Raw genomic sequence first — 14,106 nt, 5'->3', positions numbered from 1 at the left:
CTCCTGTTAGGAATACAAAAAACCTACTCAGTTCTCAACTATGGAAACATTACAGATTTAAGCTCTGGATTTTCACAAGGTGGATGAGCTGACCCCTAGGGATTATAGTTTTTTTTTTTGTTTTTTTTTTCCCTACAAACATCCCACTTCCTGGCTCCTCAGACTTTCTTGTCACAAAGCCTGTGTGCAAGTAAGCTATTGGCCGGGCTCCTGGGCCAAGGAATGCTGCCGCTGCTGTTAATAGCTGTGCGAACAGTCCTTCTATGGGCAACGGGCTGCCCGCCTGGGTACCTGAATGTTTTCTTACTTGGGCCTGCGCTTCCCTTGCTGACCCTGAAATTTAGACCAGATGCATTCTCAGGGCTAGACGACGTTGGATTCTCAAGTAAGAAGAGAAAGCCTACAGTTCTCATTTCGGCGAGGGAATAAAAACAAAATGTCTTCTCCAAAGGCTGTGCGGATCTAGCTAGAACCGAGGAAGTGACAGCCAAGTCCCGGGGTGCCCGGCCTGCCCTGGGACCCACGTGGGCGGGGGCCTTCATAAGGAATACCTTTATAAAGGCCTCACCCCCCCACACCCCCCCACCCCAGGCTGCTGCGGGTGGGCCTGGTCCTCTGCAAAACAGGACTGAAGGTGACATTGGGGTCTTCCGAAAAACTGAGCAAAGCGTACCTTAAACTAAAGAAAAAATGGCTTCCAAGTGAGGGGTCTCTTTTTTTTATTTTCTGCAGTTACGTTGAAAGTGGTACTGTTATCTGTTGGAACCAAATTGAGGGAAATTCCTTCCTTCTTCCAATATGGCACAAGGGACTGTCAGTTTGCTGAATGGCCTTATCTCCCTAGTGTTTTGGGCAGTTCTCCGTCTGACCTTGAGCTGACACTTTCCGCACCCTAGTACCCCTCTCATGGGACAGGAAAACCCGCTCCAGGAAGGCCCGGCGCCCCCCAGCTGGCCTGCACCCTTGGGCGTGCAGCTCTGGGGCCTGAAGGGGCGTCTCCGACTCGGAAACGAAAACTCTGCCTCCCAAGCAGACAAAAGTTAATGACTGTGTTGCGGAGTTTGGAACTCCTGCAGGACCCGCGGAGCCGATCCTGGAATCGGGCCCGGTGTCACTTATGAATGCGCCAGGGAAAAAACCGTCACCGAAAAACCTTGTGCTCGTTCTTGCTTTGGTCTTTGAGTTGTAAAGCTCTTACCGCCTGAATCCGTCCCGTGATGGGGTTATCTAGCAACCCTAGAAAGGAGTGGAACTCAAAAACAAAGCCCTCCTACCAAGCTGCCCTGGGGCTCAGGGGCTCCTGCAGTGGGAAGCCAGGCGCGAAAGGGCTGGCTTCGGTTTAGGGCGCGCCTCGCCCGGGTTTTGTTCGGCAGCCAGCCCCGGGGGGGGTCGCGGGCAGGCCCTGGAGGCCCCCGGGCCCGCGCGCGGCGGCGCCTGCCTCGGAACTGGCACTTGTCACCCGCCGTCCGCGCTCAGGCGTCAGCGGGAGGCGGCAGGAGGCCCGGGGAGGGCGGAGGGAGGGAGCGAGGCGGGGGCGGCGGTGACTCAGCCGGGAGAGCCCGGGGCGGGCGGCCCACGCGGGGGAGGCCGGCCCGCGCGCTGCGACCCGCGGCCAGAGGGCGGCGGCGCCGGGCGCGGAGGGGTTAAGTGGGCGGCGCCCCGCCCCGCCCGGGCCCGCCCCCCGGAGGCCGCGGCGCCCAGCCGTATTTATAGCGACGATGCCGGGCGCGCCGCGTCTCTCCGCAGGCCACGGCCGCGGCGTCCCGGAGTCCCGCAGCCCAGGCGCCATGGAGCGGCCGGCGCCCCTGGCCGTCCTGCCTTTCTCGGACCCTGCGCACGCCCTGAGCCTGTTGCGTGGCCTGAGCCAGCTCCGCGCCGAGCGCAAGTTCCTGGACGTGACCCTGGAGGCGGCGGGCGGGCGCGACTTCCCCGCGCACCGCGCCGTGCTGGCGGCCGCCAGCCCCTACTTCCGCGCCATGTTCGCGGGCCAGCTGCGCGAGAGCCGCGCCGAGCGCGTGCGCCTGCACGGAGTGCCGCCCGACATGCTGCAGCTGCTGCTCGACTTCAGCTACACGGGCCGCGTGGCGGTGAGCGGCGACAACGCCGAGCCGCTGCTGCGCGCCGCCGACCTGCTGCAGTTCCCGGCCGTGAAGGAGGCGTGCGGCGCCTTCCTGCAGCAGCAGCTCGACCTGGCCAACTGCCTGGACATGCAGGACTTCGCCGAGGCCTTCAGCTGCGCGGGGCTGGCGAGCGCGGCGCAGCGCTTCATACTGCGCCACGTGGGCGAGCTGGGCGCCGAGCAGCTGGAGCGGCTGCCGCTGGCGCGCCTGCTGCGCTACCTGCGCGACGACGGGCTGTGCGTGCCCAAGGAGGAGGCCGCCTACCAGCTGGCGCTGCGCTGGGTCCGGGCCGACCCGCCGCGCCGCGCCGCGCACTGGCCGCAGCTGCTCGAGGCCGTGCGCCTGCCCTTCGTGCGCCGCTTCTACCTGCTGGCGCACGTCGAGGCCGAGCCGCTGGTGGCGCGCTGCCCGCCCTGCCTGCGCCTGCTGCGCGAGGCGCGCGACTTCCAGGCGGCGCGCTACGACCGGCACGACCGCGGGCCCTGTCCCCGCATGCGCCCGCGCCCCTCCACGGGCCTCGCCGAGATCCTCGTGCTCGTGGGCGGCTGCGACCAGGACTGCGACGAGCTGGTCACCGTCGACTGCTACAACCCGCAGACGGGCCAGTGGCGCTACCTGGCCGAGTTCCCTGACCACCTAGGCGGGGGCTACAGCATCGTGGCGCTGGGCAATGACATCTACGTGACAGGTGAGTGGGCTGGGGGCCGGCCAGGGGGACCCCCTGCCAGGGCTCTCAGGGGTTGGCCTGCTCCGCCCCTGGGGGAGCCCACCTGCCTGCGAGAGAAACAGGACCTGGAATCCAAGGGCCGCTCCTGAGTCCAGGCTGGGAAATGGGTAACTATGCTTCCTGGGATGATACTTTCAACCTTGAAGAAAGACCCCTTGTGTGAGCGGGGACAGGTAGCTGCTTGTGGGTCTCTGCCCCGTGAGTCCGGGCCTGCCAGGCTGAGCCAACTCCTTGCCCCCAGGTGCCTCCCCCCATATGGTTGAAAGGCACTGGGACATTCAGCCCGCACAATGGGCGCTTTCTTTTTCTCCTTAAGGAATCCAGGACTGGGTGGGAGGCTGACGCCCGGTGAGGCATCCCTTCGCCATAGGGAATTTCTCCCTCCCTGCTGGGCCCCGTGGCTCCTGACTCACTCTTTGTCACAGCTTACAAGGTTCCCTTGGACTTGCACCTAGGCTCTGTGCTGTGGTCACATGGCCTTTAAGCAGAGCTAGCCAGCAACTGTAAACATGGTCACATGTTCAGAGATTTTCTTCCAGTTACTTGGCCCAAACCCCAAAACACTGCCAAGTCATGGTGGGCGGGTCCCAGCCTGCCTGATTCTCCGGCTTCTCCTGCATTTTTTATTAAAGATGAAACCCCGTTCAAACATGAGGCTACCTCCTTCCCAGGGGCAAGGAGGGGCGGTCTGTGTGACTGCTATATAAGGAAAGAACCGGCCAGGCAGGCTTTGGAGGCTCTGTTATCAGGCAAGGAGCTAGGGATGGGTTATCACAGCCACTGTGCCCCACTGGGCACATTTGGGACAAAGCCCACTCTGCCACATGCTCCAGCGTTCCAGTGGGGCTCTGATCTGACAAGGGGGACATGTCCCAGCCCAGGGAAATCCTTGGCCCTCTGGCCACAGCTTCCTTGGCCTGGTCCGAGTCTGGTACCTCGAGGTTGCCCCCTTGTTGGTTGTAGACTGTCATCCTCGTTCCCCCTGCCACACCCTAAGTCTGGCCAGTGACTTTGAGCAACGAACTCCTTCCCAGAACTGGCCAGACTCGCCCCACTTCCTGCACACCCTTCCATAAATGTCATAGCTGAGCAGTTAATCCTTTGGGTTTAGGCAGGTGGCTGGGTCATTCCATCCAGCTGCCCGTAGGGAATTTCATGGGGGCGAGAAAGCCAGCTTCAGCTGCCTTCCACACAGCTCTGTTTTGGAAGGGAGGCTGGCAGAGTTACTTTATAAGAGCTTTGTTATAGAATGTCACGTCTGCTCTGTCCTGTGGCGCCAGCCTCGGAGACCAAGGGGCGCAGCCCTAGAATTCTTGGGGTCCCTCACACCACGGGGATTCTGCTATCCTTAATAGCTATGGTATGATTTATGGTTACAGCCAGTTTTTTTTTTTTTTTTTTTTGCTTTTTATTGAAATAAAAATACAAGTATATATATCACACTCGTACAGCTTGATGAAGTTTTCCAAGCAAAACATACCTGGTAACCTGGACCAGAGTCGAGAGCTAGAAGCCCAGAAGTGCCCTGTAGCATTGCGTTAGGTCTCTTGCTTACGGAAGTGGATTCCCCTCATCTCTTCCTGGCATGACCTTGGTTAGAGGGTGCCCAGGAAGCCTAGGATTTGGTGACATGAGTGTGCACCCCACCCACCTGTCTGTGGCTCTCCAGGAGAGCTGCCCCTGAGGCCCAGTGCTCTGGTCCACTTGAGGTGTCTGTCTCTGGGAGGGTCCAGATGGAGGCTGCACCCGGGGCGTTTGCTAGGCCAGCAGAGGTGGCCACAGTCACCTTGCCGGCCGTGGTCAGCGTGTGCATTGCCTCAGCCACAGCATGGAGCTTCTGGCCTGGGCTTTGGGAGAGAGGATGTGAGTTTAGGGAGAGGCCCTCGCAGGAGCTCAGGAAGGCACGGCAGGTGACTCACCTGAGTGGGCTGACCGGCTGCCCGTTGTGCATCCCGGCAGGCGGGTCCGATGGCTCCCGGCTCTACGACTGTGTGTGGAGGTACAACTCGAGTGTGAACGAGTGGACGGAGGTGGCGCCCATGCTGAAGGCCCGCGAGTACCACAGCTCCTCTGTGCTGGACGGACTGCTGTACGTGGTGGCCGCCGACAGCACGGAGCGCTATGACCACACCACCGACTCCTGGGAGGCCCTGCAGCCCATGGCCTACCCCATGGACAACTGCTCCACCACCGCCTGCCGTGGCCGGCTCTATGCCATCGGCTCCCTGGCCGGCAAGGAGACCATGGTGATGCAGTGCTACGACCCCAACACCGACCTGTGGTCACTGGTGGACTGTGGCCAGCTCCCGCCTTGGTCCTTCGCCCCCAAGACCGTGACTCTGAATGGACTCATGTACTTCGTCAGGTGAGTCCCCGGTGCCTGGTCTGCCGTGTGTTTGTCGTTTCTCACCAGCCCCTGTACTAAGGATGTCAGCGCTGTTCTCCCCACTTCACAGATGAGGGAACTGAGGCCGAGCTGGGATCCAGGGCTGGGACTTTCTGACCCCTGGGTGCTTGTTCCACCCCTTTTCTCAGAGCAGTTCCAGGTTTTCTGAATTGAACCATCCCAAGAGTGATGGAGTTAGGTTCTTTCAGGAAAAGGGCTTAGCTGTATCCTGTCAGCACAGAGCAGAGACAGGCAGACAGTGGGTCACTGCATCTGTTGGTCTTGTGGCCTGTCACAGCCGGATGTCCCTCCTGACTGGGCAGTGAGCATCCAGGAGGGGCCAGGAGCCCCTGCCTGCTGCATACTGTCGTGCGCCTGTTCACGACTGCTGCTCCCTCCCTTGCCTAGAACCTTCCTTGAAGCTACAGGACTGGGAAGGAAGGGGAAGGAGTGGATGATTGACGGTCCCCTCTGTACCCTTCTGGACTAGACTTTTTTTTCCCCCCAGGGTACAAGCGCTTTGGTTACATAAATTGCCTTTGCACCCGGACTGGTCTGGGGCTTTGCCCTGGAGCCTTGGAGGATGTGTGCTCTGTCTGCCCCACCCCCAGACAAGAGGCTTCCCCCCAAGTTGCTTGTCACCCAAGTGGCTGTTTGGGGGGGTGCATATAGCATCATATGCCAGGAATCAACTGCTCTGAGAAAGCCCTGGAATCTCAGCCAGCTCTGGTCCCGTTAGAAGACATCCTGACCTGACCCTTCACCCAGCTCTTCCTTAAGTCGTGGAGGTGTCTTCAAAGAGGGGGTGGAGATGGCTATAAATAGAACCTATCAGAGTGCCAGAACCTTGGCTGCAGCCACAGCAGGCTGTAGTTCCAGGCCAAGTGCCTTTGAGAACGCCCCCCATCCCAGCAGCCTGTGTCCAAGGGCAGTCACCAGCTTGGACGCATTTGGGGGCCCCCTTGTCCCTGTTAGCCTTCACACATGGGTGGAAGGAGGGAGTGCTCTGGAAATGTTTGTCCCACCAGTGTGACCTGAGGGGAAGGAGAATGTCCTGGGAGCGGGGTCAGAGCCCGGGCGCTGCCCTGAGTGTGCACTTCAGCTCTCAGGAGCCACACGGCCCCCTGCCTGGAATGCCACCTATTTTGAGTGGCTCCCTGATGAGCTGTCCTCTGGAGGACAGTGGAGGGACTGCTGTCCAGGGCCTCCTTCCCTGCAGTTCCACACAGGCGGCCCCCTGGCCGGGGCGCAAAGCCTGCAGGGGAGGAATGGGGCCCAGAGCCTGCAGGGGAGGAATGGGGCCCAGAGCCTGCAGGGGAGGAATGGGGCCCAGAGCCTGCAGGGGAGGAATGGGGCGCAGGGGAGGAGTGGGGCGGGCTGCCCACCCTAGCCGCTCTGCCTGCAGCATGTGTGTCTGCTGGGAACTCGGGGAGGGGCAGCCCCTCCAGTAGTTAATGAGCTGGCCACAAACTGCCGTAAAACAGGTTTTACACTTTGAAATAATTGGGGAGGAGGGATGATCAAGACGAGTAACATGAGGTTATGTGAGATTCAGGGTTCTGTGCCCATGAATGGAGTTTTGCTGGAATGTGCCAGCCTCCTGGTGGCTGACCTTGCGCTGCGGTACTCGTCTGGCCCATGGAGCCTGAAATCCTCACCGTCTGGCCCTTTTGCTGCCCCCTGACCTGTGATCATCATTGCATGTTACTTTTTTTCTTCTAGTATCTTTGCTTTTCAAGGCTGTCTTTGAGCCTTTCCCTGTGGGGGTGTGGAGGGTGGCGAACGAGGTTGAAGGATCTTTTTTTTGAGACAGAGTCTCACTTTGTTGTCCAGGCTAGAGTGAGTGCCGTGGCATCAGTGTAACTCACAGCAACCTCAAACTCCTGGGTTCAAGCAATCCTCCTGCCTCAGCCTCCCGAGTAGCTGGGACTACAGGCATGCGCCACCATGCCCGGCTAATTTTTTCTACATATATTAGTTGGCCAATTAATTTATATTTATAGTAGAGACGGGGTCTCGCTCTTGCTCAGGCTGGTTTCGAACTCCTGACCTCGAGTAATCCGCCCGCCTTGGCCTCCCAGAGTGCTAGGATTACAGGCGTGAGCCACCACATCCAGTCAAGGTTGAAGGATCTTGATCCCAAAGTGAAGGGCGTCGTTGGGTCTTTGTTCCTGTAACTGGACTCAGCCTGCCAGGCTCCAGGGACACTGCAGTGAATGGGACAATTGGGGGCTGACAGTGGGGGACAATTGGGGCTGACAATTGGGGGACAGTGGCAAGAAGTGATCTGGGGCACATGCCCCAAAAAGGTGGCTCAGGTCAAAATCGGGAGGAGGATCAGGAGGCTGGGGGTAGTGTGGTGCTTGGAAACCAGAGGTGGGACAGAACATAGTCCTGGCGAGATCCGAAGGGAGCCACCGTGGCCACAGTGGGGCAGGTGCTAGGGGGTGGCAGGCGCTGACAGGCTTCAGGCACCCGGGAGCGTGACCCCTGGGTCTGGGGAGTGAGGCTGGGTTCTGGCCTTGGAGCCTGGAACAGGCCCCTGAGAGTAAGGGAGCTGCCACAGGATCGGCAAACCCAGGTCAAGGGAGGCGGGCCTTGAGGGTGTCACCTCCAGCCGCACACCCCAGGGGACTTCCTCTGACCAGCTGTCCTCCCCTCCGCAGGGATGACTCCGCCGAGGTGGACGTGTATAACCCGGTGAAGAACGAGTGGGACAAGATCCCGTCTATGAATCAGGTAAATTTGCAGACACTCGAGCGTCGGAAGCACAGGCTGGCCCTGTTTTTGCAACCCAAGTGTCATTGTGAGTGTTTGGGACCCACAGCTGTGGCGGGTGAGGTCCGTGGGGAGCTCTCTCCAGTGTCACCCCAGTCGGTAGAAGGCTGGGGTTACCCTCCTTTTGCACTTGAGGCTCGCTGAGACACACAGACGCTAAGCAGGGTCCAGGATCACACAGTTTAGGGAGCTGTATTTATTGAGCACCTATTATGAGCCAGGCAGCAGCAGGAGGGGCAGGAGCCGGCCAGTCACCTGGAACGTGTCCCACAGCGTGACAGCAAGTACAAAGGCCCTGGGGCAGGGGCTCTGGTGTGTTCTTTGGGACGGCCAGTGTGGCGGCAACAGGGGATGAGATCAGGCAGGAGTCTTTGGGGACTGACCTTGGGATTACATTTATTGAGCACCCATGGTATGCTTTGAACAGGGTCTCCCCCTCTCTGCTTGTTGAGAAGAGAGGCGCTGGGCCTGGCAGTGTGATGGCGTGGAGAGAGTCAGTGGCATTTGGCCACACGGGCAATCTTGTTAGCCCCACATACACATCCGCACCTGCCTTGTTTGCTGTTTTTAACATTCCCAACCCTACTCTCATGATATCTGTGACACAGCGTACAGCACAGCTGAGCATCCTTACGTTTAAGGAGATAAAACTTTGTATTTCCCCACCGCACTCATTATAGCAAATCTGGAAAAGATGGAGTCACCGGCCTGTGGTTGGGAGCCCAGACTTTGGATCGAGTCCCAGCTCCGCCACTGTCAGCCACGGGAGCCTTAGTGTTCCCTAGGTGGAGAGGACAGTAGTGCCCACCCCAGAGGGCCGTTGCAGAGGTTCCCAGGGTAACGTAAGGAAGTGCTGGGCACGGCCTGCATGTGGAGGGACCCAGTGGTGCAGTGGCCGCCTGACCCCCATAGGATAGGGTCACCTGCCAGACCCAGACCTGGCAAGCGACTCCTGGGGAAGTCCCCTGCTCTCTCAGTTGAGGTGTCGGGAGGGCATTGGCGTGTCTGCTGTCTCCAGGGAGTGTCGGGGCTGCCCTCTGGGGCGCTGACTAGGCATGCCTGGTCTCCCATGGCCCCCGGGCTGGGCTGCTGACCTCTCCTCACCCGTCGTCCCCTTGGCCCACAGGTGCACGTGGGGGGCAGCCTGGCCGTCCTGGGAGGGAAGCTATACGTCTCTGGGGGATACGACAATACATTTGAACTCTCGGACGTGGTGGAGGCGTATGACCCAGAGACTCGGGCGTGGAGTGTGGTGGGGCGGCTCCCAGAGCCCACCTTCTGGCATGGCAGCGTCAGCATCTTCCGCCAGTTCATGCCCCAGACCTTCTCAGGCGGGCGCGGCTTCGAGCTGGACAGTGGCAATGACATAGACGCAGGCCGACACCGGCCACCGCAGAACCCAGAGGAGCTGCACTAGCCCCGGCCTGGCCCAGTGAGGGCCTCGGTGCAGGTAACCATCACCTCCACAGGGACAGTGACCCCTCCCTCGTGCCGAGCACAGGCTCTGGGGTAGCTGAAGGAGCCTTAGGATCCATCGCCTGGATGGTTCCTGTGCTTTTGGAACCTGAGTCACAGCTGCTGGAGCCAGAACAGGTTGTGAATGCCCCCCTCTGCTGAGGAGCCACCTTGCTGCCAGAGGTCACCCCCAGCCTGCAGCCCCCCAGCTGACTCATGCACCACACACCCCTCCTGCTGCTGCCACCTGCGCCTACTTGCTCCCACATTGGGAGAGGAAGACAACGTGGGGGTGACAAGTGAAGGGGACGGGGCCTTCCATGAGGCGCTGAGAACGGCCTGGAGCATCGCTGGTCGGCAGACGACCCAAGTCCAATGCCAGGCATCCCAGTGAGCCAGCTCCCTACACAGGGTGGGGGTCTTTCTGCCTAGCTCCTGGCTTCTGCCAGGGGCTTCCCCCGAGACAGCTCACATGGTGGGCCTCCCAAAGGTCGAACACAGGCAGGGGAACCTAGCAGGAATTTGAGCTTCAAGGGGTGCAGAAGGTGCTGCCAGAGGACATGCCATGGCAGATGCTGCGTCTGCCCCGCTAGTGGGTCCTTACCTGGCTGGAGACTTTGCTGGGCCTGCATCCCAGGCCGATGAAGGAGAGGGTGGAAACCTGTGCTGCAGAGCCGTAGCTCCTCCCTGGGAGGCCCCCTGGGGTCATCATTGATGCTCAGCCCAGCAAACAGCTGCAGGCGCCCAGCTGGAAAGTAGAGTCCTGTTGTTTCCAAAGGAGCCCTGGGCTGGCCCTGGGTGGTTGGTTCCAAGGTTTGAAATGCTTGCAGTTTGACCATTAAAAGAAGAAAAAGGGAGCTAGAAACAGGGTCAGCTTTGTTTGATTTCCAAGTCCACAAAGTGCCATTGCCAAAACCACTATAGGACGTACTCTCGGGGAAGTCCCACAGTGTGGTTTTTGGTGGAAGCAGGAGGTTTCCATGGATTGGGTGGTTTGGGCACCCACAGTATACTGCATGAATTTGTCCTTCCTTCCCTTTCTAGAGAAGAGGATGCTTTAGGCTGCATTTCCTCATTAGAGAAAATGAAAACAGACATTTATTAAGTTGCCTTTTATTAGTAAACTAACTTGGGGAGATGTGCTCTCACCAGGAAAAACAGTTTTAGCACCATCACTTAACAAGTTGCACTTAAAACCCTTTTACCAGTCAGATGGCATGGGTGGTTGCCTTAATGTCTCCCAGGACACCGGGCAGGGCTGCAGGTGGCCCTGCCTTGCCTCTGCGTGCTCCTGAAAAGCCCCAGTACACTGCAGCGCACTGTGAATCTCGTCCTGTCCCAAAGCCTCCAGCTGCTGTGGTCACAGCCCATAGCAGCCCTTCCTCTGTTGTTAGGTCATCACACATTGGTCATGACCAAGCACCTGCTGTGCACCTGGCACTGGCAGAGAGGGCAGTGGGACAGCACTGTCCCAGCCTGCTCAGGCCCAGCTGTGGTTTCTGCAGGTCACGTGGAAACTTGCAGCAGGCTACTTGGGGCCAGGGGCCCCTCTGGCCTCTGCTTGCTTTATGCCTGGTGCCTTTTCCTGGGTGCCAGTGAGCAGGGCCCAGCTTGCCTGCTCTGTCCTCTGCCCCTTTGGGGCCTCCTAGTCCAAGCGCAGTCCCCTGCCAGTCCTAGAATCCCCTCCCACAGCCTCACTTAGCTTCCTAGGGGGCTGCTGAGCCCTAGGAGAGGTGCTTCTTGCTCTCTAGGGTGGCTTATCTCCTGTTAGCAGCAGAGGGTGGCAGGGTACTGCATTGGGTGCCAGAGAAAACATGCCCTGTCCAATCTGTGATGACCACCGTCACAGTGTCCCAGGGGAGGCTAGGCTGGGAGGCCTTGATCCTGTGGAAGAGCTCCAGGTTCCTGTTGCTTTTGCTGCTCTGCCATGGCCTGCAGTGCTCAGTGAGGGCTTTGGTGTGGGCCAGTGCAGGAGAGATGGGCTTGGCTCTGTGCCCCCATCCTGCGTCTGCTCCCCACACTGCCCCGGTCTCCAGCAGGGCCCCATCTCTTCAGGCTGAAGAGATGAAGGATGTAGAAGAGCAGGCACAAGCCCCTAGCCCAGTGGGTCCCTCCAGCTGGGGACCCAGGATCAGGCCCTCTCTGCCCTCGCTCCCCTTTGCATGGGTTCTGAGCTGTAATGTCCCTACCACCTGTGGGTGTCCTTACACTGACTTCAGGACAGATGCTGGGCCGCCTGGGGACGGGACTGTCCCTGTGTTACACGTACAGAACTTTCATCTATCTACAAAGTAAATTATGAAGATTTCACTATTTAATACTGACCTACTGTAATGTATTCTGTATTTATATGACTTCAGAGACTCCTGTGATAAAGGACACCCTCCCCGCACTGTCTAGCATCTGGTCCCGCCCCAGAGGGGAGGGCAGGTGTGTGTATTTATTTTTGTCTACTTTGTGGGCTTATCTGTCTGGAATCCTGCTTAATGACTTAGGATGCCTTTAATACTTTTTCAAATAAAGATATTTCCTATACATTTGGTGTCACTGCCTTTGTCCTCCTGCTGCTGTGTTCTCTGGGAATTCTTTGAGCTGAGGGCAGATGTCGGGGGAGTGGGGAGCAGCATGGAGAGTCCCTGTACTTTAGCAGAAGGGGGACAGTTTGGTGAGAACACTTGCATGCTGAAGGTCTGAGGAGTCTGCCATTTACAAAAGGCCTCCAGGCCCCTTCCTTTCCCATGGAGAGGCCTGGAAAGCACGGAGGTACGGGATGACATCCCCTCACTTGCTGTTCCTGGCTTCAGCCCTGTTGGCGCTCCTCCCAGTGCCCGGCTCCTGCAGTCCTTCCTCCCAAGGATATAGTGCAGAAGCTCCCACCTGTGGCGGGACATGACTTGGACCTGGGAGGTAGAGCCCTTCAGTGAAGGAAGACCCCAAGCCAGGCTGCGACTCCACACTAGCCATCAAGCTTGGGACGGCGTTCTCATCTGCAAGCCTGTCTGAACCTGAAGTGAGGCCAGCCTCTGGGCTGGGAAGGGGAGCAACATTTTGAGGCTAGAGTTTGACTTTTAAACTATATTTTTTTATCTTCTTACGACTTTATAAATGAAGAGATGGTGTTTGCTTTTGTAATACTTTTCCCAAAACAGATCCGGAAGCAGCTCATAACCTGTGTAGGGAGGTAGTCAGAAACCTGTGGTGTCAGTTCCTACACTTTAGTCTTGTCTTTACCTCTTAGCTCCCAATGGTCAAGGAATAAAAGGAGAACTATGGGTAGATAGCTTCTGGGTCTAAAACAGGAGAACCTTTTCCCTAGCCCACAGCTCTCCCAGGAATTCAGCACAGGGGATGCTGTCCCAGGAGTCCTCCCGGGATGCCATGTACCAGTGCCTGGCCCCGTGTTACTGGGGTCACAACCATCCTCACCAATGAGGCAGAACTTTGTGGGTGGGGCAATTTTTAAATGTGTCCATAGATTTTTTTTTTTTTTTTTTTTTTGAGACAGAGTCTCGCTTTGTTGCCCAGGCTAGAGTGAGTGCCGTGGCATCGGCCTAGCTCACAGCAACCTCAAACTCCTGGGCTCAAGCAATCCTTCCGCCTCAGCCTCCTGAGTAGCTGGGACTACAGGCATGCACCACCATGCCCGGCTGATTTTTTCTATATATTTTTAGTTGGTCAGTTAATTTTTCTATTTATAGTAGAGACAGGGTCTTGCTCTTGCTCAGACTGGTTTCGAACTCCTGACCTCGAGCAATCCGCCTGCCTCATCCTCCCAGAGTGCTAGGATTACAGGCGTGAGCCGCCGCGCCCAGCCTGTGTCCATAGATTCTTTCAGAACCCTCTCATTAAGTGGTGAGGGGGAGGTCTATGTCCCTTTGGATCAGGGGAGTGGCTTTTGGTGACTACCTCAACCAATAGGGTACAGTGGAGGTGATACCACATGACTTAAGGGCTATAATCCTAACACTCTGGAAGGCCAAGGTGGGAGGATCACTTGAGCTCAGGAGTTTGAGACCAGCATGAGCAAAAGCCCGTCTCTACTAAAAATAGAAAAACTAGCTGGGCACAGTGGCGCATGCCTGTAGTCCCAGCTACTCAGGAGGCTGAGGCAGGAGAAGCCTTTGAACCCAGGAGTTTGAGGTTGCTGTGAGCTATGATGCCATGGCACTCTAGCCTGGGTGAGACTCTGTCTCAAACAAACAAAAACGCCTTGCAGCTTTGACCTGCTTTGGGTACATTTGCTCTTGGAACCCAGCCACCATGCTGTGCCTGTGCAGAAGCCCAAGAAGAGGTACCCAGGGTCCCAGCCCATAGCTGGCACCAACTTGCCAAGCACATGAGTGAGCCATCTTGAGATGGAGATTCCCCAGCTCCCAGATAAATTTCGGGGTGCTTTATTATCCAGTCACAGGTAACATAATCCTTGCCTATAAAGCATGTACTAATTCCATTAAAAGATGAAAGAAATGGCCGGGTGTGGTGGCTCACGCCTGTAATCCTAGCACTCTGGGAGGCTGAGGCCGGTGGATCGCTCAAGGTCAGGAATTCAAAACCAGCCTGAGCAAGAGCAAGACCCCGTCTCCAGTAAAAATAAAAAGAAATCAATTGGCCAACTAAAAATATATAGAAAAAATTAGCCG

General features: G+C 57.8%; 1 protein-coding gene across 1 annotated transcript; it reads left to right on the top strand.

The window, feature by feature from the left end:
- Positions 1-1,734: 1,734 nt before the first annotated feature.
- KLHL21 (kelch like family member 21) lies at positions 1,735-12,001 on the top strand. Its single transcript, XM_012791522.2, has 4 exons — positions 1,735-2,808; positions 4,807-5,212; positions 7,900-7,972; positions 9,138-12,001. Exons 1-4 carry the CDS (start codon positions 1,788-1,790, stop codon positions 9,426-9,428), a joined length of 1,791 nt encoding a protein of 596 aa, XP_012646976.2. The 5' UTR covers positions 1,735-1,787; the 3' UTR covers positions 9,429-12,001.
- The last annotated feature ends 2,105 nt before the right edge of the window (positions 12,002-14,106 follow it).

The sequence above is a fragment of the Microcebus murinus genome, chromosome 2 (assembly GCF_040939455.1).
Source record: "Microcebus murinus isolate Inina chromosome 2, M.murinus_Inina_mat1.0, whole genome shotgun sequence".
NCBI classification, from domain to species: Eukaryota; Metazoa; Chordata; class Mammalia; order Primates; family Cheirogaleidae; genus Microcebus; species Microcebus murinus.
This window is presented reverse-complemented; position numbering and strand designations above follow the sequence as displayed.

Bases quoted from the DNA above. Each gene is read 5' to 3' on its own strand.
- KLHL21 (XM_012791522.2), top strand. From the start codon at position 1,788: ATGGAGCGGCCGGCGCCCCTGGCCGTCCTGCCTTTCTCGGACCCTGCG. The intron at 5,213-7,899 runs GTGAGTCCCCGG...TCCCCTCCGCAG, and splicing joins GGACTCATGTACTTCGTCAG to GGATGACTCCGCCGAGGTGG. The intron at 7,973-9,137 runs GTAAATTTGCAG...CTTGGCCCACAG, and splicing joins AGATCCCGTCTATGAATCAG to GTGCACGTGGGGGGCAGCCT.